A 27,368-nucleotide genomic window follows, 5' to 3' on the forward strand; every position below is an offset into this window, starting at 1 on the left:
CACAGGTTTCCAAATGAATTTTTCCAAAAAAATTGGTTTGGGTCTTCGACTTTTCTAATTTTTTATAAAATTTCAATAAAAACTTTAAATAATATTTACAACGATCCTCAGATAGCTGATTGTAAGTACATACAGGTTTTTTTTTTATTTTTCTACTAGTAAATTGATTATTTGATAAATTATGGGATGCATTTTCATCGCTTTTAAAAATTTGTAGGGGATTTTAATTCAGCACTCTAGATAAGCAATTTACACTACAATAATACTACTTAATAAAGAATAGAATTTTTAATTGAAAAAAAAAGATATCAAAAGGAAAAAAAAAACAAACGGAGCCAGGGGATCGAACCCGCGGCACTCCCGTTGAACGCCCGGTGCGCTACCGCTGAGCCAGCGCCGCATGCAGTCCCATACGAATTTTCTTTATTATGTGCTGCGTAAGGTGTCATTTTCAACTTTGGGGAATTTTTAAAAAAAAAAATTAACCCGATTTCGCACTTTTTGAATATACCACGTTTAATTTGATGTCTTTATGCGTAGTTGAGCAAAGCCTCAGATTTTTCTGAATTTGATGACTCGAGTACTTCCCTTGTAAGAAAATGTTCCCAGGATTTCTGTGAAATAACAAGAAATAATATTGAATATTTTCTCAAGAACACAATATAATATTATTATCCCACTCATAATATCGTGATAGCTGATACTTCTGATCATTGTTGTCCCGGATCCGGAACAAAATGTGCTCCCAGGAAAGAATGGTGGCAGCTAAATTTTCATCTTGTTTTGTACTACAATTTTGCACACTACATTCTACGATTTTGCACACTACATACTATGTACAAACTTAGTATATACTGTGTATTATACTTAGTACGAAACTAGTTCACTGTTTATGAATCCAATCCATGGTTTCTGAAAAAGAAAATTTGTAACATTAGATACAAAAATGTAATATGAAATGGATGAACAAACTCTAGAAATTATTGAAACATTCCATGAAATTTAATTAATTATTTTTTTTATTACAATAATTGTATGAAAATAAAGTGTTTTATTTTTTTAATATATCAGTAAAGCCGTATAACAATAGTGAAAAACATTCTGAAATTTCGAAATATGATTTTACGAGAACAATAATTCAAATGTTTTTTTTTTCTTAAATTATGAATTAAATGTTTGGATTTTTCTGTTGGTTTTTTCTTTGTTCTAACTCGATTTTTTTTTATTCTTATCCACTTCCAGTTTGAAGAACATCAAAACAGACTGCACACACCCGGACGGGCTTGTTAATTCCAAATTTAATAATAGGAACGTCATTGTTAGAACAACGACTACACAAGTTGCGTCCACAGTGTCGACTGAAAGGTCAGAAAAAGGACATTCAATATTTTTTTCTCTTTGCACTTTCTTCCTGTTTAGTGACTTACCAGTGATGCTTCCTGGTTGTAAAAGAGAATTTCTCTCCACATTCCTGACATACATCTGAAGCTGCCCAGGGTGATTCCTGTGGCAATTGATCGAGAAGTCTGTGGAGCAATTGATTGGTTGCCAGCTGAAAATTAAAAATGGTCACACCATCCTTATTTTCAGCCCCTAAACAGGCACCATTCTTCACCAGAACCTTACACAGTGGCGCCTGACCACGCATATATGCCAACAACAGAGGAGTATTACCCTGTAGGTCAGTTTGATTTATCGGATATTTTGGCATACATTCGAGAAATAATTCACAGATTGTCGCTGCTACATTATCATTTCCACTGCGAGCAAGTTCGTGCATTGGATTGTATCCTTTGTAATTCATTGCCTCAGCATTAATTCCACTCTCCGTGAGGAGTTCCCTAACAACAGCTAAATGTCCCTCTCTCACAGAAATGTGCAGAGCATTGTTACCATCTCCATCAACAGCATCAAAATCCACTCCATTTTGCAAAAGTGCCGCAACATTGGCCACTCGACCACGTTCAGCAGCCACATGAATTGCACATTTAGACGTGGCATCGCGTTCATTTATCCTTGCTCCGGCTAAAATTAAATTGCGTATGAGCATTTCGTTTTCCGAACTTGCAGCCAAATGCAGCGGTGGCGTTTGATTTACATCATGAACACGCGAATTTACATCGACCCTAATTGCCAGGAGAAATAGCACAGACTCCAGGTCATCCTTCATGATGGCCACATGAAGGAAATTTCTACCTGCAAGAAAAATATTATTTTGTGCAAACAGAAAACAATAACTCCTGACTATACAGGAAGGGTTGAAACGTAAGGAAGATAAAACCGAAATCCCGAACGCTAAAACCATGAAAGACTAAATCCCGAAAAGCTAAAATCCCGGAAAGCTGAACTTCCAAACGCTAAAATCCTGAAAACCAAAATACTAAAAGCCAAAATTCTGAAAATCCTGGCGCTCTGTTGTGTTTTTAAGCCGACGGATTGCTATTTCAACCTTATTCATACTAGATGGCTCAAGTATGGTATCAACACCTTGAGTTGTTTGAGAACTCCGTCAAAGTACTCCACCTATCTCTCCAGGATGCCATTCTGATCGGAAACAAGATTCCCCTGCTTGTCCTTACAGGATGAAGTTCGTGGCGTATATGGGCTTCATACCCCGGACTTCTTGGTAAAACTTAGAATAGTCAGGTTAAAACTTTACGAAGCCAAGGGAGAATTCGGCATCCCGAACAAACTGACCGACTAAAGCGTGTCCTGGATTTAAATGACAAGTTTTCGACATGAAGTTAGTCACAATAGGAATTGAGTTTTGCTTTGATTTTTTTGACTTTTCAAGAGAATTTCGTCAGCTTTTCATTTCTGAAAAAAAAAATTGAAAAAGGTTGTGTTTTGGCTAACAAAAGTGATAAAAATGGAGAACCTGCGCAAATTGATCGTGGACACGTACCTAAAGAATCGAAAAGCGAGCTATTCTGAAATTGGAAGGATCACCGGAAAGTGTCCATCCACAGTGCGAAGGGTTATATTACGCTTCAAGGAACTCAAGACTGTTGTTCGAAAGCCATGATGTGGCAGAAAACCTGAAGCTGTAGACAAGAGGATGGAGAAGAGAGTGTTGGCGCTTTTCCAGAAGCAACCTTGCCTTTCAGTCAGAGATGTGGGCAAAAAGCTGGATATCTCCAAGAGCTTAGTGCAGAGAATCAAAGAGAATAACGGATTGATAACGTACATAGCTCAAGCTGCTCCCCATCGCACGGAAAAGCAGAGGCAAAGTGTCAAAACGTGGTCGAGAAATCTGAGTGATCGAGTTTTGAAAAGCTTTCAATGATGCATTTTGATGGACGACGAAACTGTCGTAAAAGGTGAATTTACTCAGTTGCCCGGCCAACAGTTTTACACGGCAAAGACTCGTACGGATGTAGCCAGCAAGTTAAAGTTCAAAGAGTACGACAAGTTCCCGAAGAAATATGTGGTTTGGATGGCAATCTGTTCTTGTGGACGTCGCAGCGAAGAATTTTTCATGACAGGGACGATGAACGCGGATATCTACCTTAAAGAGTGCCTCCAAAAACGACTTTTGCCACTGTATCAAAGCCACGACAAATTCCCTTCTCTATTTTGGCCTGATTGAGCATCATGTAATTACGCGAAAGCCACCCTGGAATGGTTTGCCAACAACAATGTCAAATATGTAGATAAGAAGGTCAAGCCGCCCTGCACTCCAGAAGTCCGCCCCATTGAGAAATATTGGGGAATTTTGAAAGGAGACTTGAAGAAGAAGGCTAATCCAGCCAAAGATTTGCAGAACTTCGCACGAAGGTGGAAGAAAGTCGTCAGAGATCGTGGGGACGACCTTGTTCAGAGCCTTATGAGGGGAGTAAAGAAGATGGTGCGAAGATTTCGCGGAGAAACCGCTTGAATAAAAAACCATAAAGTGGATTTGAATCACAATGAAATACCTTTTCAAGAAATATAAATAGTATTTTTATATGTACTATAGTTTTTTAATGAGTCATTTGTCTTCTTTTCTTTTAAATTCGGGACACGCTTTAGGATGACCATGACCGATATGAGGAGCAAAATAAAGGCGAATGGATCGCTGTCACGAGAGTTTCACGTGAACAACGGACTCAGACCGGGGGACGGACTATCGTGCGTCCTCTTCAATCTGGCACTGGAGAAAGAGATCCGTGACTCCGGCGTGAGCATAAGGGGGGGGGGGGGGGGTCCCATTCAATAAGAACACGCAGCTGCTAGCCTATGCTGACGATATTGACATCATGGGATGCAATCCCAGAGCTGTACAAGAGTCCTTCATCCAGATTGTACATGCGGCACGAAATCTGGGGCTACAGATAAACGAAGGCAAAACAAAGTACATGGTGATCTCGTCAGCAACAACTCTGGCAACATCTACGGAGAGCATCGGTCAAACAGGGCTCCCGATGGGGGACTACCACTTTGAAGTTGTCAACTCCTTCCTGTACCTTGGGTCAACAATCACAGCTTAAAACAACACCTCAACAGAAGTCCGCGCACGGCTGCAGAAAGCCAACAAGGCCTATTTCGGGCGGTTAAAGGCATCACTCATCGATATCGAGTGATGAACGTAGTCGTTCATGAGGAGCTAAGAATCGAGGAGTTGCTTCTTCGAGTTGAGAGATCACAACTTCGATGGTACAGTCATGTTCAACGTATGAATGTAGAAAGATTCCCCAGAAAAGCTATGTAAACCATTGTGAGGAGGCGTCGAACTGGTAGCAGATCTAGGACAAGCTAGTTGAATCAAATTCAAGTTCTTGACTTGAAACGCTTTGGGAGTGAACCCGAATATCCTTCTGAAATGGCTGTTAACCTTGATGTCATGGGCCCGCGGCCTTAATAAGGATAAGCAGTTGAAAGGGATGCTGAAGAGAAATACTTTCAGATGCGACTTTGCATCCTGTCTACTGTGTACGCTGTCTACTGTGTACACTTATACACCCTAACACGATCACCGAGACCGAGAGAATGATCGGTTTGGTTTCTGTCACTGGTAGCAATTCAAATGGGAACTCCTATAAGAGGTTATTTAACGGTGACAGAGAGTGATTCCACAAACATTTAAGAGTTATTTTATCTGAGTTATAACAGATATCGCAATAGTGAAAATGGAATAGACGCAGTTGGCTTTGGTTGGTTCAAGTTTAGATGAAAAGATGGCATGACGACACTTGGTAATTCAAGGAAGTGGACAGGGATATGATCTAGGTTGGCATAATCTGAAATTTAAGTATTAATTGCGTTGGAGGAAGTCACTAGCCGAAGAAGGTCTAGTTTTCCTGAATTACCTCTTTGATCAATCTGCTCAGCAGCATTTGGCAATCGTTGCAGTATATTCTGAGCTGCTTTGTGATTCCTCATAAGTAGTGCTGCGGCAAAGGGTGTATTGCCGGATTTATCACGTTGACGTAAGTCAATACTTGGATGACACAAGAGAATCCCAATCATTTCATCTTGTTGGTTTTCAATTGCCACATGAAGGGGTGTCTTGGAATTGCAATCGACAGCATTGATATTGGCTCCATGGTCAATAAGTGTCTGAAGGACATTCACTAAGCCCCATTGACAGCACAAATGCAAAGGTGAAGCTTTATCTCGAGCCTCCTCACCACCTTGTCCATCTGGTCCTGGTTGCCGCGGTGAATCCACATCGCAGCGACTTTTGATGAGAAAATTCGCTGCACTCTCCTTATTCTCGTCTATTGCACGATGCAGGAGAGTTTGTAGGCAACCATCAGGACCTGAACTCCAGCAATCTGTATCGACTCCATGACGAACCAAAACTTCAGCTATGTCCATTTTTTCCGTCTCCAGAGCTGTCCAAAGTGGAGACTCACACTTGCTATCTGGGGCACTCAGTGATACGCCACGTGTACAAAGGGCATCCACAACGGTTGGTAGGTTGCAGTGAATGGCCAACTGAAGCGGTGACTCCTGTTCACCCGTCAGCGCATTCATATCTGCTCCCTGACCAAGTAGGAAAATTGCCGTTTTATCATCTTCCTTGAGGATTGCTTGATGCAAGAGTGTCAAATCTTGACCATTTCGATCATTAACATCTGCACCACCCTCAATCAATGACGACACAAGATCATTGTGTGCAAGAGACAATGCAAGACTAAGGGGAGAATCGCCATTGGAATCTTTCACATTGAAATTAGGTTTTTCCTTTGCATCATGCCGAAATTGCACAAAAGTATCAATTATTGGCAAATTATTTGCCGCAACGGCAAAATGAAGGGTTGTTCTCATATTTGACGCTGTTGTCTGAACATTGGGATCTGCACCCTTTTCAAGAAGTGCCCTCACCAATTGTGTCATACTTCTTTCACATGCTAAATGCAAAGCCGTTAGTCCCTTATTGTTAATATGATCTAAATTGGCAAATTCACTGAGAAAAACTGCAGCATCTTCCAAATTACTGCATATCAGATTCTGCAGAAGATTATTGCCAGTCTCAGAGTAAACAACATTGACATCAGCACCCTTCTCAATAAGTCTCCTAGGTACACTAAATGGCATCTCACTGGTCTGCAAGGAGAACTGCAAGGCACTTTTTTCATCATTAGTCCTCAAATTTAAATCTATATCATCCAATTCCAGCAATAACTCTATCATTTCATCATGATCAGACACAATGGCCATCAAAAGTGGTGTATAACCACGAATATTTTGAATATTTGGATTGGGTTTATATTCTAAAATCTTTTTTCCCACTTCCAACATCTCCTGATATGTATCATCATCAGTGGATTTCTTTGAGTATGTCACAACAATATGCAAAGCTGTATCTCCAGTTGTTCTGAAAGACAAATTAATTTGCCACTCAAAATTACAGCTATTAAAAAAAAACCAGCTTCACATTCAAGAGCCAGTAGCGTATCAAGGGTTTATATCTCCCCAGGAATATTTATTCAGTACCTGCTCGTCAAATTAATATTGACATCTCTATCGAGGAGAAAAAGGGATGAAAAGCCATCACCCCTTTTTACAGCATCAATTAATAGTGTGCAACCTTCTGCATTGTATGCGTTAACATCAGCTTTTCCATTCTGTATAAGAGTTTGGGCAATAGCACTACTGCGCCCCATTAGTGCTAGTGCAAGAGGAAGCTGTCCTTGTGGCGACAGACCATTCACTACTTCAGATAGCTATAAAATAATTTACAAATAGAAAGTCATTTTTGTAATCATTACGAGCCGCTATAAAAAATAATATGGTAAGTGTATCAAATTTCGGCCAGCTCGCAATTTCGGACACTTTTTCTTGTTTCTCAAATTTTCATCAATTTTTAGTTTTTGCATACTCTATTGATTATTTGTTAATTCGGGGAACGAGATGATGTGAAAAAAGAAGAATTCCGAAAGGGCAAAGAACTGTGAGAATGAAAGTGGACGAAATATGCCACCAAAGCTATTTCGACATTTTTATTCACTTTAAAATGTACTAAGAATGATTTTAGAGAATATAAAGACGATAAACTGTCTACAAGGTCCCAAAGAACATTCTTAAAAAAGAAGTAAGAAAAAAATCAATTTGTATGAACAATATCGCATTGAAAACATAAGACTTTGGCGCTTCCATGCAACTATGCCGAAATTTGGCACACTTTCCCTAAGAAAATTTTATTTTTCCTGTTTAATCGCTTATTTTAAGTTATTCAGGGTTCAAAGTGGGAGTCAAACCGTGTTTGATATGAAACGTATGAAAGTATATAATATATACAGTATATAACAATTTAAATGAGGGATGGCAAAGCGTCCCAGGCTTTGCGAAGTACTCGAACTCGTAACTTAAACGCTATACCTCAAAAATACTTTTACAACATTTACTGATTACCGGTTCGCAACCGATTTGAACCGATTTATAAATCACTCAAAAAATTCCACAAAGTAGTTTCAAGAGTAATAAAATTGATTTTCGGACAAAATACTTAGGGTAAATTAAGCTAATTCAAAACCTGCTCCAAATGGAAATTTTTCGCTACTCGAAAAGGAAACATCACTGTTTTCATGGTAAATACAGTACTAAATTACTATATTAATGTATTTTCTATACCACAGTTTCATTATTTAGTTAATTGTGCTCCAAATAAAGCGAAAATCCATTCATATTCACAAACTTTAATTTGTTAATTTCTCAGAAAAATTAAAAGTGTAATGTCCTAGACACACTTACGACTTAAGCCAAGAGACGACTGAGTGGAAAACTATGGAAATTTAGTTTAATCATTATTTCAAATACAATTACGCTAGTAGAAGTATTCTACACTCGCGTATTTTTCTTGTATTTAAGAAGTTTTCAAATTATATTTAAAAAAATTTTCACTAAACAGTAACATTCTAGAAGATTGAAGGAGCAAATTTATGTAATTCTCTTCAGAAAAATATGAACTTAATGTTTTGAATCTTCTGTCAAAGTTAAAGCGTCTGGAAATGGTTTTGCATTAGGACATTTACCCTATCGGTTCATTATCGGTTATCAACTGATTCAAACCGATTTATAATCAAAACATTGCCCAAAGTAGCTTAGGTTTACTCTTGTCAGAAATGCCAAGACCTTTCCAACGGCCCCAAACATGTTTCCATTCAAATGAAAAATACGTCCTCAAGAGCCTTTTTGACTTTTAAACTCGCAAAATCGTTATTAAGAATGATTCAATGGTATTTTCGTATAAGGACAAAATGTCCGCCTCTGTAACCTGGTTAAATCTAAAAAATGGTTTTGGAGGGTAAGGATAGGGGTGAAAGGAAAATGAGGGGCATGTTGACGATCCTTGGTTCGACTTATGTGGGTCTCCCGAAGGTCTCAAATTTCAATCTCTAACCGTTTGGCCTCTAGCAGTTTTCAAAATTGAATATTTAGAACTTTGTGCAAAGATAAAGTCTTTTGATAAAATTGTCTAAACTCTAAAGGCAATGAAAGCATATTCTTAAATTGTAAATGAATAAGAGCATCTCCTCCTCCAAAATCAAATACTTTCAGTTAGTAATTTGAATTTCGAGGTAAGTTTCAGAGATGAACCATGCAGTAGAATTCCAAAATGTGCACCAACCCAGAAATAGCGAAATTAATCCAAGTTATTATTTATGTTGATACAAATGTGATCAGACCTAAAATTATCCATATTATAGGCATCTAAAACCAATAAACACCACACACTTTGCATAAAAGAATATTTATGAAAAAACGGTAGAAAAATTCGTGCCGTGCACGTTAGGATTTAGCATTCTTGAACCTAGGGAAAAATGACTAGGCTCCCAATTTTTTTCAAGAAACGTAAAGTGCTAGGCAAGCTATAAATAAACAAATGTTTTTTTGATGAACTGGCTCACTTTTGTGAAACTCGCCGGTTTAAACTTTCGAACCTCCAACGGGTTTTCAGGTAAGTTCTCTCTGATGTACTTTTGAATCAGTACATGAAAAATCTCAACCGGAGAGAGATCTCAGATCGGGAAGGTTATTACTGAACGAGAGGAATGTGTCTTGTCTCTGGGTTAATCCTCTAAGTATGAGGAGAAGAATATGCACCTTTAAAGCTGAAAAATGCATACACGATTTCTGATTATATAATATAATATTTTAGATGTAGGGCGAATATGTTTACTATGGTACTCTCTTGGCAGACAGTCAATTGATCCAGGGTTCTGAATACGTAAACACACCCTTAAAAAGTGCAACTTTTGTCGGGTCACCACAATCAGTTGAGCAACTGTGACCACTTCCAAGTCCCCAGTACTTTCTGTTCTCATAAATTTGTAATGAATTGATTAATTAAATAAAACAGCGCAGTAAAGAAAAGTTATTAACTCGAACTCTTGTGCATGATAAATTTGATCATGAGTTTGACAGCTAAACAACTTCTTTCTCTAAAAAAAATATTAATGGGAAACTACTTTTGGAATATAACATACATAAAATCATCAGTTCGAACATTCTGCAAAGTTGACACACTTAACCATTATTTTTTTTATATAAATAGATTTTTTAAAGCAATTGCTAAAAATTCTGTATATATTCAATTTTCGTTGGTTTATCCCACGTGACATTTTCCCATTCACAGGATTTTTTATATGAGTCACACCATGTTGGCATGATTCACTCACTGCATGTTGATAACATAGACGATAGGGCACGCAAGTCTAAGGAGTGACTATATGGAAAATTTTGCACTATATATTATAGTAGGATTTGTCTTTAAATTCACTAACAATTTCAATTTAAACATAGCAATAATAAAAATAATGTATTAGTGTACTTTGAAATTTAGAACAAAAGATTAATTTTAGAATTAACAATTTATTAAAAAATGAACATTATAATATCTATTGATTCTTAATAGAAAACATATTGAATTTCACGTAATATAGATATCGTTTGTTCTTAAGACAAAAATTGTAATCAATTATTTCAGTGAACAAGAGACAATAGGCAAATAATCAATATTGAATTCCTCTGACCGAATGCTGAGTCAAATTGATCATTAAAAGGGGCGGTAAAGCGTCCCAGGCTTTGCAAAGTGCTCGAACTCGTGATTTAGATGCTCTAGGGTGGAATAACCGGCTATCGCCATGTTTAGGAAAAAATTAAATTCATTTAATCATTACTTTTGAATCCTTGTTACAAGATAAGTCAAATTTGACACAAAGTTACATAGATGTATTGGCTCTAGATACGTGAAAACAATAATCCTAGAACATAACGCTGGACTACTTAAAAAAACTGATTTTTATTAATAATGCAAAAATAACCATTTCTTCGCCACTTTTTACCACTTTTCGCCAGTTTTGTAAAATTTGTAACCAATTCTCGCCACCCACTTGAAAAGAACCACACTCGGTTATTTTAGGCAATGCTATGCAAAGAATACATTCACCATTTCTCTTTCCTTGTGATCACTTTATTATTACTCTCTTTAAATGATTTTTCTTCACTTTTATTTGAGAAATCAAATTATGGGGCTTTTGCAGAAAGTAAACAATGCAGATTTGACAACTGAGAATGTACGAAGTGAAGTTATCGTCGCCTATTGAAAAGATATGGCGACAGGTGGTAAAATCAATTCCAGAATATTACCACTTCTCGCCATGCCTCATTTTTATACAAAAATAATATAAAATGAAATATTAATTGACTAAATACAAATTTTATGTATTCCACAAGTGCAATTAAATATTCAATAGACAAATTATTTACCCAAATAGGTATTTTTGGCCTGATGAAAATTTGACGACACTTAGTAGATTTGGTAAGAGATGTTGGATTCGATGCACTTGCTTAAAATATTGCTCTAAAAAGTGATCAAAATCGTGAATCCAAAACGAATAATTATTATTTTTCGATTCTATGCGTAGAAGCAGAAACAATACAAAAAATTGCGACTCATTTATTTCATAAATTGCGAAAAATAGCGATTTCAATGTAAGTGGCGAGAAGTGGGGCACTGGCGAGAACTGGTGATTCCACCCTACGTCAAAAGTACTTTCGCATCATTTACCGCTTACCGGTTCTCAATCGATTTGAACCGATTCATAAATCACTCAACAGATCCCCCAAAATAGTTTCAAGAGTAATTAAAATTGATTTTCGGACAAAATACATATCGGTTCATAACCGGTTTATTACCGGTTCATAACCGCTTTGAACGCGATTGATATTATTGAAAACACTGCCCAAAATACCTTAAGATAAGATTTTGTAAGGGGTTAGTTCTCCATTTTGAATTACTGATGCATCCAGGCCACAATTGTGCCCCTTATGCTTCCCCCCTCTTATTTCATCTTATCCACCAATACGGGTAGCCGCTCTATATCACAGCTTTTCTGTACGCGTCCAGTGCCGTTACTATATCACAGCAGTCTATTTCAGTGTGTTTTTGGATCAGTGACAGTGAATATTTGTATCGACTGAAGTACCACTGGACGAATTCCAAACCGATATGGCATGAGAAATATGTTAGCTGCGATTCTTTACAATCTCAACTTTTGTGGTCCTAGGTGAAATCTGACCTTGTCAGATCGGACCCAAATTGATTTTTCGGAGCTGCCCCGTCCCATTCGTTCGTCGTATAACCACTTTTAGAGAGAGAACGGAGAGAGATATCGACAAGCGGTTTTGGGCAAAAGTTAAATGTCGATAGGTAGCTAGAAGTTAATGATGTCACACCTATCCTCCACCCTACCCCCTTCCGCCATTTGGAGACATCCCCAAATTTCCATTTCATAATAACTCAGGCCCTATGGCCTATGACATTGACCAGTTTCAAGTTTTAATATATTATAGCTGGGCCTAAGAGCTTTCGATTAAAAAAAAAATTAAGGCCCCCGACTCCCTGACCCGGGCTATAAGGGGTCAAAAATTGAATTTCCAAATGGCCATCCGGTTCTAATTGTCAGAATTTGAAAAATATTGGTTTTTTGGAAAGCTCTCGTGGAGTACTGTAATCTTACTGATACCTCAACTTCATTCGATTTAGCCGAAGGTTCGATTAATCGAAAAATCGATTTTCGAAATATCGATGTCGTATGGGGGGTCGCACTCCTCCTTCGATGTTCCCTGACCTGGAGGGGAATTCTGTAACGCTCTGGCAATGCCATATGACAAATTGGGTTCGACTCTTAGGAGAGCTTTTTCGAAAATGCGATTCTATAGCCGTGACATTGCCATTTCAGCTCACGTGGCATTGTCAGAAGTCACATATTTGAGATTTCTGGCAATTAAAATGACAATGAATGTTGTAAACAAATCAACCAAGACAAACTGTATTTGCATAATATCACTTAAGTAAAGGCATTTAATTAAAAAATCAGTGAATTGCATTTTCGAACTCATATGATATGACAAAAAAAGCTCGAATGGCATTGTCAGGTTTCGAACTCACGCGTGAAAATGCCACGAAAATTACAGAATTCCCCTACTGGGTTTTAATCGAAAATGTCTTGCCAGACCATATTTTCGGTGTTTATAAAGCAATTTTGATGAAATTTTACTATATAATGAATGTATCTGAGATCGAGGCCTTTTTAACGATGCGTCCCATCCGTCTCTATTCCAACCCACTGTTCCCCGTATCCAAATGGATCCGACTCTATCTCTAACGTTTATTAATCGATTTCAATGATTTTTTTTCTTAATAATTAATATTCTTAGTAATTCTTAGTAATACTTAGTAATATAATTGAATTTAGGATAAGAAATAGTTATTGGATTTAAATTGGTTCATTGCTGATTCATAACCGATTGGAATCGGCTCAGGCTTGTCAGGAATTCCAAGACCTTTCCAATATGATACCATTCGTTAAAGAAATACGTTTTCAAGAGCCTTTTTAACCTTTGACCTTGAAAAACCGATATTAAGAATGATTCAACGGTATTTTCGTATATGGACGAAATATCTGCCTGAGTAACCTGTGGTAGAATTCTGTAAAAATATGACAATGTCATATAGAGTCTCCTAAATTCGAACGCTCGGGGGGTATTTTTGACATTTCTCACCTCCCAAATTCGAACGATTTTTTTCAAAACTAACGAAATTTGTGTGAGATTAAATTGTACTTTGAATTAAACTCTCGTACTTTCTCGCAAGTTTTAGTGGTAACTGACGTATTTCGAGTGGACACGCGTTATTAGAAAACCGGAAGTAAACACTGTGACTTGAGGAAAAAGCTTTTATTGCGACACTTGACTTGACTTGACGAACTAATCTGTTGAGGGCTGGGCGGCAAAGAGGAAGATGGCAGCATCCTTCGCTCTTTTATAGCCGCGCTCTCAAACCCCCTCCAAGAGGATCTCTTTCTCTCTATCGGAGCACTCTCTCACATTGACTTCTACATTTTCAGACCTTACACTACAGTAACATACTCTTCATTTTATACGATAAAAATGTATGTAAACATTCAGGAAGAAGCACATGTATATGATTTTCATTCACCTAGAATACGTACTTTCTAACATAACCTCACAATTGACATTTTGAATCCAAACGGCGTTCGAATTTGAGAGATTCAGATTTGAGCGACTCTACTGTAACAAATTTCCTTGATAAATTCGGGAGCAGGGCAACATTAAAGCCCAATGAACATCGAATGCCCATTGCAAGGAGCTCCATGAAGCTCTTAGTAAATGATGTGTATCGAATTTACGATCAATTTTAGAACATAGAAAATTTTAAGTTTGTTATATGACATTGTCATACTGCTACAGAATTCCCCTACTGGTCACCACTAAAATATATCCAAAAATAAAAAAATCGCACGAGTTTTCGAGAAATTCCAAACAAATGTTTTTGTTTGGGGTGGAGGAAAATGAGGAGCATATTAACGATTCTTGGGTTGACTTATGGAGGGTCCCCCTTAAGTCCCAAGTCGCTATCTCTAACGGTTTGGCCTTTAGATCTGGCGACAGCGGGGGATCTTGTCCCCGCGGGGTGGGAGGTGGAAATTTTGAGGGGTGAAAAATTGAGGGTTTTATATATATCGCTCTCTTTCTCTGTGGAGTTCGAGCAGTAAAAATATATAGCCAAAAATAGATATTAATAAAAATTGAATGTATATCTGGCAAATGAAATGTATGTGTGAAGTTGCCAAAAATTTCAGTCGTACATTCGCATCTTCAAGCACAATCCTCATTTCAGATTTTCTCATTTTATGCTTTTCTTTTGCTCTGATGTTTTACTCTCTGTCTCACTTGTTCGTCTGACGAGCAAAGCGAGCAAGACGTATTATATGAGAAACACATGAAAGTGGGGTAACACATTGATGACGACTGAATGTGGCTCCAACAACGTGCCAATGAATCGCTTTCTAGTGCACGTTCGACCGCTTAAGATAGTAGTTGTATTCACGAGAGTCACTCAACGAAATATCTTTCTTATTATAACTTTTGCAATTTATCTTGACCACCAAATACGGACAATAGTTTTAGTATAAAGAAGTTTACCTTTCTTAAAAGTTATTCTTTAGATTAGTGAATTGTTTATTTTTTTTCTAATGATTTTTATTGTGTTAAATATAATTAGAGAAATGAATCTCATGAAACTAAAATGAGGATTGGTCTCATTAATTTACCTTAACCTATAATTGTTTTTTTTTCTATAACTGTGTGCAAAAAATATTTTAGTGCTTCTGTGTAAACTTGAGATATTAAAAAAAACACCCTAAAATTTCATGTCAATTATAACTGTGCTTCTGTGAATCATCACACAAGAACCTCTTGTGTTAAAAAATATATTTCACAAAGTGTTTTTTTTTAGACTTAATTACACAAATACGTATAGTAAATTGAATACGTGAACCAGTGGACTTTCGTTTTGGAAATTAAAACACATAAATATGGAACGGGTATTTGGGACAGTGACGTTGGCCGTACTACTTCAATTATGTTTAATAGGTTATACCCTCAAGCAATAGCTATATAAAACATACCTAACATTAGGATATTGAATTATTTATTCAAAGACCTTTCATTTACAATTTATTTCAGTGTTATCAAAAAGAGATCGCTGATTTTGCATATAAACTACTTTTTCATTTGCACGAAAACAACACAATAAATGTTACCTACCTCAATAAACAATTAAAATTGTAATAGATTGTAATCAATAATCTTGTCAACAAACAGCTCATTAGAGGATTTTCTTAAAAGAATCAGCACAAATATATGACATACATCAATCGCTAAAATTTATGACATTGAAATTGACAAAAGTATTTATTTCTAATACAGTCTACGCAATGCGGAAACCCGAATAAGACAATTAACATGTAACGCCTGTCTATAAAAATTTGAAACTTTTTTCGGACTGGCTGTACCAGACAAAATTCAAGTTCAAAGATTATTATGTGAGAAAATGTGTCTATCATATGATTTGTCACAAAAAAAGGTTAAAAAGAACGCTTCATTAACACAAGTCACGTACCATAATTTTATACAAATGTTCTCTCTCTCAAATAAAATAAAGATGCTTTTTTTCTGCTTAGCTCATTATTCAAAATGATTATTATTAAAAAAAAAACTCGATATAAATAATGTATCATTATAACGAGATGTGCTCTGTCCAAGTATACCCTTCTTTATAAACGCATACAGGACGGAAATTGATAAATTCACATCCACATTTATATCTCATTCACATTTGACTTTCATTTATGCTATTACAATTGAGATATGGATGCCAGATTTACTATGACTGTAGGGGAGGTTGGGGCAGTTTAGCAAGGGGGGCAATGTACACAAAAATCTGTAGAGAATTTCAAGAATTTTAACATTTTGTATGATGAAACCAGATGAATCTCTAGTACTTCTAGCGCATTGGAAATTTTATGAAAATCCTGGACTTCTCTTTTTATACTTATTTAAAGAAAATATGTTATTCTTTTAATCCATTAAAAGAATGTTATTAAAGTTACTGGAGATAAAATGATCATACTTTGGAATAAGCTCGTAACAAATTAATATATAATAATTGTAAAAAGAAAAAAATCTATAAAGGGAACAGGGAGAAAGCCTATCAAACACGTGTCTTAATGATCACTGAATCCAATTTCCTTACATTACTTCATTACTAATACTATTTATTTTCATAGTGTAACTGTCTAAGAAAACAATTTGTCAACTAGAATTCATATAATGATGAAGACTAAAGAAAAGTATTATCAAAATCGATGCAATGTCAAACTTTCTGTACTTTCAATAACATTTCACGAAGGAGTAAAATATTATATCTACACAGAAAAAAATATTTTGTAAAATTGTTCGTAAATGTTTGTGAATTCCTATGGGGGACTTACGAAATGCTCGTGAATCATATAGCCCACAAACATGTTCGCAAAAGTTTGTACTGTTTTTCACAAACATTGTTCGTAACATGATCATTTGACGAGTATTTTTTGTACTTTTACAAACATATGTTCGTAAATGTTCGTAAACACATAAAAAATGTTCGTAAAATTTTGTCATTTGTTCGTAAATGTTCGTAAGATTTTCGACAGGAAAGCACAGAATTAAGTTTTATGTATTTCGAAGCCCCATAACTTTAAGCCCCATTTTCGAAGTAAAATATCGGAGTCCATTTGACACTTCAAAATTAGGTTATGTTTCGTTCTTTTAGCGATTTTAACCACTTCTTTGACTGTTTTCACTAGTTTTTCATCACCACATCTTAAAAAATCACTTGTTTTAAGTAATTTTGAATGTTATTTTTACACAAAAAACTTGAGAAATTAGCGGAAAACTAAGAAAATGCGGGAGAATCCCGCATGCAAACAACTGAACATTCTAAAACTCCCACAGTAATGTAAAACCGCATCAGCAGGCTGTCATACACGCTCACTTCCCTATCCATATTCAGAGTGGCAATGCTCGGAATGCATGCAAATTCAATTTGGAGCTGAAGTTGAGGGGCACCATTCAGTTATCTTGAATTAAATTCGTAAAATAAAAAAAATGTATTGAAACCAAAATATCAAGGGTTCGGATGGAGTAACAAAAAATGATATATTGGTGAAATGTAGTTCTGAATGTTCTCTATAATTTTACCGTGAAATATATCTCACCGATTAATCATCAGCCGAGATAATCGAGGTTGCTTGCTTCTGAACTCGTTTTTTTGATCAGAGCTCTCCAAGTGTTCATTTCATGAACTTTAACTATATCAAGATTAGATTAGATTACAGTGGGGGGCGGTTTCTTGCGGAACCGCTACACCCAGACCTCCTTTTGGGCCCATTATGTGTCCCCGATTAAATTAATTAATTCGACTCTCGGTCACCATATCACAGCTCTGCCTCTGTAAGAAATTATTAGCCTAACAATTGCTTTGTACATCCATAATACGATTTTCGGTGAAAGACCCCAAGTCTTGCCGAAAAGTCATCGACAGCTGAAAAGTTATCTAGTGGTCGAATTAATTCGATTTTCCAGATGTCCCTTCCAGGATAGTCTGTGTTCAAGTAAAATACCAAGTTATTTAACTTCCTTGTGAAGGACAAGTAACTGTCCAAATAGCTTGGGTGCTTTTAATCCTTCCTGTTTCATTTTTCTCGTGAAAATTATTAATGCGATCTTGCTAGGACTAACTGACACACCGAGGGACCTACAATACTTTTTAACGATATACAGTGCGTTTTGCATAAGATCTCACAGAGTAGATAGAAATCTACCTCGTATGACTATACAAATGTCAGCTATATCAAAGAATTGTTGTGAGACTTTCCATTTAAGAACCCATTTAAAAAAATGATGTTTGAACGAAATAAAGATATAAATGTTCTCTATAATTATGTCGAAGTAATCATCAAAATCGGTTAAGGTATCGAGATAATTGAGGTTATGTGTTATGAAAATTGTTTTTTCAACTGTGGCGCCTCTAACGTTGGTCCTACGAAGTTCAAATGTTCAAATGTGAACCGGAGATGTGGCGTTAAATACAGCGAACCCACGCCACTTTTTGTAAATTTCATATAGGCTAGAGTACAACACTCTAAAATTTGATTAACTTGTACAATGGCGTCTTTGAGAAAAATAAGTTTGAATTTTGACGTTATCGCTGCGCCACTTGTGGTGAATTTTTGAACTTCCATCTGAAAGTGTTCACCGAGATGAAACCAAAAAGGTAAAATTTAGGTCGCTATGTTAGTTAGAACCGGAGATAGAGGCCGGTCAATGTTCGAACTTTGACCCCTTATAGCTCGGGTCAGGGGTTATCGATCGACTTAAGTATTTTTTTTTTGTTTGATAGGTATAATCTGCGGCTACGACATACTAATATTTCAGCCCGATGCACAAAGAAATTTTTGAGTTATTTAAGTTTTTATTTGAGTTTATTTAAGTGTGCCGGGTTCGAATCCCCTTTAGGTTAGTAGGAATTTTTCTGGCGTTAAAGATGTTCGGATTGCATCCAGTGAGCTTCACTACACTTGATTCCACGGGCATGGGACTGACAACCTCATCCCGTACAAGAAAAAATAATAATGCGTGTCTAGAAATCCCCTTGCGGGAAGGCCTGTTCTAATAATAATAATAATTCTAATAATAATGCTGTTCCAGCATTATTATTATTATTATTATTCCTCGAAAAACTCGTGTTTCTCGAACAATTTTGAGAAGGCACTTCCAGGCTGCTTAGTACTTTTATTTTGTTTTGCATTCATACACTTTTTTCCCTTTCCCTTTAACTTTTCTAATATATTTTCCCTCTTTTTTCTTCTTTTAAACATCACTGCACATTTTTAAGAGGAACACATCGTAATTTATTTAGTTTACAATAAATAGAATTGAAAATGGATTTAATTGAAATGGATTAGTCCTGGTTAATCAAAACAGTCATGTCATGCATCAATACAAAAAAGTCAGTAATGCAGAAACACATGAGAGTAGTCATGTACTAAAAAAATATGTACTAAAAAATGCTCATGATAAAGATTTTGCTTTTTGAATTTTCATTAGAATAGCAACATTATATCACTGAAAGGTTACATAGAAAAAATAAATAAATATAGAAACTGCCCCTTTGTAAATCTGCCTCAGCATTCCCTATGGAAATGAATTTACTGAGTCCATTGAGTCTCGCAATAAATCTAAATTCTATGTCATGATCATTGTAATAAATTATAAAAAAGCACAAATCTCACGTAATCATTATTTTTTTTTCTTTAAACTTGTGTTTCAGATAATGCAGCTGGAGTGAAATGCTATAGATGTACCGTAGCACCAAGTGCTCGATTAAATCAAACAATGCTCTGTGCCAAATTTGACGAAAGCAACTACTATGCTGTCGATTGTCCATACTCCACAATGTGCATGAAGAAAATATTTAGACTGAGATTAATGAATGGTCAGGAAGTTGAGACCGTAACGAGAGATTGTGCCCAACAAAAAAGAACGGAAGAAGTAGGAACATTAAAATGTTTCTTATTTTCTTTACACTCTCTAATATTCTTTTCATTCCCTTTTATACTTGAAGGTATTTAGAAATGGTCGATGGGAGAAGGAAAATACCATTGAAGAGGCATACGAAGAGGGATGTGAAACAATTGAAGAAAATACAAGTACACAATCAAAGACTGTTTTCTGTCACTGTCGCGGTTCACTATGCAATTCAGCTCCCACCGAACATCTTGGAAGTTATCATGTTGATGCCATGGGTGTAATCTTAGTATTCAATGCTATGAAATACTTCCGAAGTATAGACTAAATACACCATTTGCACAATATTTACTGCCAAGACCTCCACAAATGTTATAAATTTTTTTTTTATAGTATTATCAATTACCTATTAAAAATATTGATTTAGCATTATCACGTTATTATTCTGAGGATATTCTGACAGAGTTTACCAATTCTAACCCACAAAACTCTCTTCCTCTTTCGGAAAAAATATCTGTGTTTTTTTTTCAATCTCAAATTTATAAAGTTATTATTTTTTGTTCTCTAAGTACCTAAAATCCCTACCAAGATTCTAAACAGTTATCTTATCGCCGAAGCAATGTTTTGTTATGAAAGATGTTTGATGGAATTTATATTACAGATTAGATACTAAAGTTGATTTAGTTGAAATTGTAATGCTCGATATTTCCATAAGAAAACTTAATTTGTTTTAATCCAAAATCGCGTGCAAGGAAAAATGCAAAGCATTTACAAAACAAAAATTCCATGGTTGAATTTATCTCGAATTCTATTTTGCCGTTAAAAATTTTTGAAATGTACTCTTGTGACATTCTTCTAGAGCAAAATGCAAAATGTGAAATAGAACCTATATTTTTTATACACAATGTGATATAAATAAAAAAAAAATATATTGTATAAATTATTAAAGAAAAATCAAACTTACCATTCCATCATTTTCCACAAGACACAGAAACACAACGTCTTCTCGCAACAGGCGGACGGCAGCATGAAGTGGATGCTTTGTCTTATTTTTCAGCATCTTGTACAGGAGGGGACTGGACATGTGCTCAAAGTCCTGGGGTGTTAGGTCATCCCAATGTGTCGAAATCAAGCCAGAACAATATTCGAGGAGACTTGTTGCACCAACTTCTTCGGCCACACAGTAAAAGCGCACACAAGACCGAACACCCACGGAGGACACAAGAGCTCTTTCGCAGAGCCCCAAGAGTCCTGGTAACTTAAATTTATGTGATGCCCTTAGGAGAGCAAGGGACAGGGCATCACTTTGCAAATCCACAATGTCCGTATAGATCCATCGTAGGAGAGCATAAGCAACATCTCCATCGAGATCAGACCAATCTGAAAGGAATTATTGTTTTTCTATTCAATTTTATTCTTACCTTTATGGGCTTTAAACTTAGGACTTAAGCCGAAAGACGGCTTAGTGGAAAAATTATAATAAAGGTAGTATAACCATTATTTACATCACTGAGAAAAAAGAAACTGCGATTCACTTTTTTTCCTCTGAACTTTAACACTTTTTATGTGTAAAAATATATCAACATTTTTAAATGGTAATTTTATACCTTTTTAAGGGTAAATTTAACATGGAAAAGGGTAACTTTAACACCTAAAAAGGGTAATATTTACATTAATTTCGGATTAATACTGCAGGGTAAAATTAACATTTCCGGAATGTTATTTTGACTTTTTCGGATTTCTCTCAGTAATTCAAATTATAGTAAGTCGTTTCTCAGATAATCTTTAGACATGTATCAGTAGGGTGTTTGAATTTTGTTCTATATGATGAGACAAGAAAATGCTTCTTAGACATGAAGTTTATTCAACGCGGTCTAGAGGTTCCGGAATGGCCTTGAAGGTGGCAGGGTCGTCGATGGCTCTAGATGCCAAACGGTTAGAGATAGAGACTTGGTCTCTCGTGGGAACCCCCATAAGACCACACAAGGTTCACTAATATGCCCCTCATTTTCCAAATTACATCACGTTAAAACCCAGTTTCCTTTAGAAATATGCGAAAAAATCGTGTAAGTCGTATAACAATGTAGTCTCATAGCTCAAAGTAGCTCCACCTCCCCCTATTATGTTTGGGCTCATTGGAACGGTCTTTGAATTTCCAATAAAACTGAATCGGTCTCTAATATCGTGTGTAAAACACGCACAGCGCAAGGAGAAAACTCTCTAAGATTATGTGTAAAACACACATAGCGCAAGCACAAAATATTCTTAAATCGTGTGCATAAAACACGCACAGCGCAAGCATAAATGCTTTCTATGGTCTTGTGTAAAACACGCACAGCGCAAGCAGAAAACGCTCTCTAAAATCGTGTGCATAAAACACGCACAGCGCAAGCATGAAACACTCTATACGCTCTTAGTTTTCTATAAGTTTTTGAAACTGCGTAAAGCCCTCTAGACACACTCATGGCTTAAGCCGACACATGGCTTAACGTAATTATAATCGAAAGCTAGTGATAAGCCTGATCATCTTATTATAGGTGAGATTCTTAACGTAAGCAAACTCGTATTGCATGCAAATTCGATTTGGAACTAAAGATGAGAGATATTATACAGCAATTTGGAGTCAAATTTTTGAAAAATCGCAAACTTTTTATTTATTTAGGAAGCAAACAAACTGGCAGAAAGATGATAGTGGAAAATAGGCCAGAATCTCCTATATAATTTTACCCCAAAACTTGATCTTATCACTTGCTCGGTAGCCGAGATAATTCAATTCGTCTTGTCAGAATATAAGACGAATAATTCGATTTTGTGCAAAATTTGTTTGTTTCGCTTTTCGGGTACTCCTTCACATCCTCTACCTTCCTCTGAATATTACGAAGCTCAAATGGTCTACAAAGTTGCAGCGCTTTTCGAGACTTTTAATTTGCGCCTTCACTAATCAAAATCGGTCAAATAGAACCGGAGATATGGCGTTAAGCACAGAGAACCCACGCCACTTTTTGTAAACTTCATAGCCTGTGCTACAACAATCTAAAATGTGTTTAACTTGCACAGTGGAGTTTTTGAGAAAAATGAGTTTGAATTTTGAAATGTTAATTAGAACTGTAGATAGAAGTCGGTCAATTTTCGAACTTTGACCCCTTATAGCTCGGGTCAGGGATTATCGAACGACTTAAGTATTTTTTTGTTTGATAGGTATAATCTACGGCTACAACATACTAATATTTCAGCCCGATGCACAAAGGAATTTTTTAGTTGTTTAATTTAGAAAATTAAACAATTTTGCCACCTTACCGCCTGAGACGACTTTTCTCAACAAATCTTCGCGTTTCAGACGATTTATAAGAAAGGTCGTCATGCTATTTGTCCGGCTGTCGCCAGCTCTAAAGACCAAACGGTTAGAGATAGCGACTTGGGACCTAAGGGGAACCCCCCATAAGTTGACCCAAGGATCGTTCACATGCCTCTAATTTTCATATACCCCCCCCCTTTCCCCTCCAAAACCATGTTTTTTTGGATTTGTGAAAATACCGGGTTTTCATGGTCAAAGGTTAAAAAGACTCTAGAGAGCGCATTTATCAGGCAAATGGAGCCATGTTTAGGCTCGTTGGAAAAGTCTTGGAATTTCCGACATAACTGAACCGGTTCCAATCGGTTTTGAAACGGTAATGAATTAGTTCACAACCGATAACTAATTTTTATTTGAAATTCAATTATATTAGTCCTAAGTTATTTTGGGCAATGTTTTGAGTGATTTAAAAGTCTGTTCAAATCGGTTGTGAACCGGTAATGAACCGATAATCAATTTTTGTTTAAAAACCAATTTTATTACTCTTGAAATTATTTTGTGTGATCTTTTGAGTGACTTATGCCCTAGATACATTTACGACTTAAGCCGAGAGACGACTTAGTAGAAAATTATGGAAATGTAGTTTAACTCTTTCGTCTCTTTTGGGACTGTAGTACCCAAAGAAGCATATGCATTTTCTATGAAAAACAATGTTTCTTAATTATTCAGAACTGATAAAAATCCGATTATTGTGGATGATTACAAACTATAAGGATGTCCAAATGTAAGATATTTTTTGTAGGACCTCAATTAATTCCTGAGCTTAGATATTTTTGATTAAAAATTATGAAATTGGCTTGCAGCATATGCTGCGGTCCGGAAAGAGTTAATCATCATTTCGAATAAAATTACGCTAAGCCGTCTCTCGGTCTCGGCTAATCCTTAGGTCTGTCGAGGCCCTTACAATTCGGTTTAAATCGGTTGAGATCCGGTAAATTAAACGGTAAATGATGCTAAAGTAATTTTGAGGGATAGCATCTACGTTACGAGTTCGAGCACTTCGCAAAGCCTGGGATGTTTCGCCACCCCTTTTTAGCTCCACTAACCAATTGAGAAGCTAAATTACATTATAATACGGCTGAGTTCCTTTTAAAAATCGGAGAAAAAAGCAAAATTTCAAAACTGCCCCATTTTTCCCCAAACCGTATTATTCGATTTTGGGATAGGTTTTTAACGATTTTATTAACCAATTCAAATTTGCGAAGTGCTTAATCTCACAAGTTCAAAATGACTGGACTAGGGGCCTCGACAGAACTGAAGATTAGCCGAGAGACAGCTTAACGTAATTATATTCGAAATAATGATTAACCCTTTAACGACGAGACACTTTTTACGGACTGAAAATCGACAATAAAAATTAAACTGAGAAACATAATCAATGATAAGTCTTACATCTAACCTTGGAAAGTCCAACAAAGCCTGATTCGGTATATTTTGTGTTTCTATGAACGATAGGGACAAAAATAGCCCAAAAATTTAAGTAATTTTTCTGACAATACCAATGAATAATATTTTTCGCTTTAATGAAAAATATTACGTATGAGTATTGTAGTTTTTATTGCCAAAAGGGTTTTGCTTAAAAAAATGGAACCATAAAAAATAAATAAAATCAATTATGAATTTTTGAATTTAAAAATTCCCCATTTTTGAGCTTAAATATTTACTACATATCAAATAGCTAGAGACTTGCAAAAAATATTCTAGATTCCTTCAACCTTCTACTTAACAATTATGTAACAGACGTAAAAAAAAATAACTTTAGGTAGTCAGGAAAAATTATTTTCTTTATGGGACACCGGTGTTCCAATCGTCCTTAAAGGGTTAAACGACATTTCCATAATTTTCCACTAAGTCGTCTCTCGGCTTAAGTCGTAAGTGTATTTAGGGCATAAATCTATTTTACAGGTATTTCTTACTAGGTATGTTTTAAGCCTGTTTGCAATTTTTTTTAAACCATGTGTACGTAATGTAATATAATCTTTTAACACGTTTCCATATAAAGCATTTTAAAATTTTCTTTTTAAGTTGAAAAAATTGCATGTTACCATCTGTGGATGCTATTAGTTAGAGCTATTGTAATTGTATAGCAGCACGCACTTTATAGTGTTCTCTGGATTTATTAATTATATCGTGAAATAAAATGTGAATTATGCTCAATATAAACTAATAATAATCGTGTAAAGAGGTTTCGAATTTGGGAATGCCTTGCTCAAATTGGAACACTGAATTAGGCACTGTCTAGGACCCAGCCTACTAAATTCCATCAGTTGAAACACTAAACTAATTTGGAATGAATCACAGGCGGCTTAGGATGTATCGCAGCTTAAAAGGACATTACATGGAGGGAGTATTAACCAAGTTTGCAGACACCGGCTTCTGCCTGATCTTCACTTACCAAGTTCTGTGGTGCTCTCGAGAACCTCCTCCCGCCATTCCTCTGATCGTGCACTCAGCACAAAACGATGAGCCGGAAAGGACTTTTCTCCAAATTTCACCGTAATATCCGAATATGTTTTGCGACTGTACAGGCCTGCTACAGTCATCGTGAGTCTCGATATAAAACTACTAAATTCTCCCACATCATTTTCTCCATTATTTGCAATTGCTCGACTGTATTTTCGCTCCAGTTCGGCATAGTTCTTCTGCAACTTTGTATACTCTTCCTTCAGCAATTTGAGGTGCTTCTCCAACTTCTGCACAGTCTCTTCTGATGCTAAAAGTGGATTAATTGAAGAAAATACGGTATTAATATGTGTTCAACAATCAAATTGGGGTTTGTTAAAGGGCCCAGTTACGCCCCTCAACAATTCTCAGTTAAATAAACAAGATGTACATAAAATATTGCTACACTCTGCAAACAAAACTTGAATGGATACCTACCCATTTTCATTGAGAAAGGTATCTGGGGATATATCCTTCTATTGCAGGAGATCCATCAATTTTTCTCGGAAGTTTTTTACAATTTTGCCATGAACTTTCCAATGGACACACGCAACTAAAGTGTTTACCAAACATGACTTTTACAATTTATTCAAAATTTCCGTTTGTACACTTTATGACTTTATGTTGAGAGAGGCGCAAAGACGAGCAGGTAGAACAGAGGTTCCTAGAAAAAAAGGATTTTAATGTGATGTAAATGTAATTTTACCACGGATCGGAATGTGAAGAAACATGTCCCGTATTTAACTGAAAATATGAGCCCCAAAACACTATTTGGCACTTTTTATATGCCAATTGATACATTAGTGATCCATTTAGGGGAAACTGGGGCACCACCAAACAGGGGTACCACCTACCACCAAACACTGTGATTTTTTAAATACCTCAGAGGACAAGACCTTATGAAATCATAGATACTATAGGGATGCATATTAGGGCGTTTCAACTAGGAAAAATTTTTTTTGGCACTATTCTCACGATGCTATATTTGATGAGATAAGAAAGTTTTTCTTCTACGACCATATGATCAGACGCTGTTTAGAGGTGGCTGAACGACCCTCTCTGTAGTGTAAAATCCGGTAAAATCAGAAATTTGTTCTACACAGTAAAAAATTGTGTGAGAAATAAAGTTGTGTATGGGAAAAGTTGTGTAAATTCACAAGCACTATGGTTGTAAATTGTAAAATTACTATCATATTCGTAGTACGATACTAACATAATGCTAGTAAAATTATGTATTGTGTAAGGAAATTTGTGTATTGGAAAATATGTGTGAGAACTGTCAAAATTTCATTGTTTACTATTGCAATTTTTCTAAGATTTCAGACAATTTTTGCATTTTTAACTGGCTAATTGTCTTCTGGAATCATTCATTGGGTTCTTAAAATGTGCCTCAGTCGTGAAAAATGAGGAATAATTATGTAATAACAAAACAGAGGAAGCGTCATGTAAATTAGAAAAATTGACGATGCAATTCTTGGACATTTGCTGAAGAGAAGTAAGCAAGTCGGTAGCGCAGGCAGAAAACACGAGACCATCAACGCAAAGATTATGGGTTCAAGTCTCAGACACTCTCTTATTTTTTTTTCCTTTTTTTATTCTTTTTTTCTTTTTTTTCTTAGTTTAATACCGAGACATATCACAGATAATACAAATAAACCGAACAAAATTGCTCTACAATCAAAATTATAGACAGGAAGCCATTTTATAAAAT

The 27,368-nt window shown here is 36.0% G+C and overlaps 2 protein-coding genes across 2 annotated transcripts; one reads left to right on the forward strand and one right to left on the reverse strand.

The window, feature by feature from the left end:
• Positions 1-996: 996 nt before the first annotated feature.
• LOC129807964 (rabankyrin-5) lies at positions 997-26,219 on the reverse strand. The gene is made up of 7 exons (XM_055857588.1): positions 26,096-26,219; positions 25,611-25,928; positions 20,828-21,243; positions 6,922-7,151; positions 5,289-6,802; positions 1,428-2,196; positions 997-1,358 (listed from the first exon to the last, which is right to left on the reverse strand). Exons 1-7 carry the CDS (start codon positions 26,103-26,105, stop codon positions 1,229-1,231), a joined length of 3,387 nt encoding a protein of 1,128 aa, XP_055713563.1. The 5' UTR covers positions 26,106-26,219; the 3' UTR covers positions 997-1,228.
• Positions 12,575-20,817, forward strand: LOC129807965 (uncharacterized). The gene is made up of 3 exons (XM_055857589.1): positions 12,575-15,387; positions 19,667-19,887; positions 19,961-20,817. The coding sequence occupies exons 1-3, from the start codon at positions 15,330-15,332 to the stop codon at positions 20,189-20,191; spliced, it is 510 nt and encodes a 169-aa protein (XP_055713564.1). The 5' UTR covers positions 12,575-15,329; the 3' UTR covers positions 20,192-20,817.
• Positions 26,220-27,368: the final 1,149 nt, after the last annotated feature.

Source organism: Phlebotomus papatasi, chromosome 3 (genome assembly GCF_024763615.1).
Source record: "Phlebotomus papatasi isolate M1 chromosome 3, Ppap_2.1, whole genome shotgun sequence".
NCBI lineage: Eukaryota > Metazoa > Arthropoda > Insecta > Diptera > Psychodidae > Phlebotomus > Phlebotomus papatasi.

Excerpts from the sequence above, each read along its gene's own strand:
- LOC129807965 (XM_055857589.1), top strand. The coding sequence starts at position 15,330 with ATGGAACGGGTATTTGGGACAGTGACGTTGGCCGTACTACTTCAATTA. Across the intron at positions 15,388-19,666 it reads ACTTCAATTATGTTTAATAG|ATAATGCAGCTGGAGTGAAA; the intron begins GTTATACCCTCA and ends CTTGTGTTTCAG. Across the intron at positions 19,888-19,960 it reads AACAAAAAAGAACGGAAGAA|GTATTTAGAAATGGTCGATG; the intron begins GTAGGAACATTA and ends TTATACTTGAAG.
- LOC129807964 (XM_055857588.1), bottom strand. Across the intron at positions 6,803-6,921 it reads AATATTAATTTGACGAGCAG|AACAACTGGAGATACAGCTT; the intron begins GTACTGAATAAA and ends TTTGTCTTTCAG. Across the intron at positions 1,359-1,427 it reads ACAACCAGGAAGCATCACTG|TCGACACTGTGGACGCAACT; the intron begins GTAAGTCACTAA and ends CTGACCTTTCAG.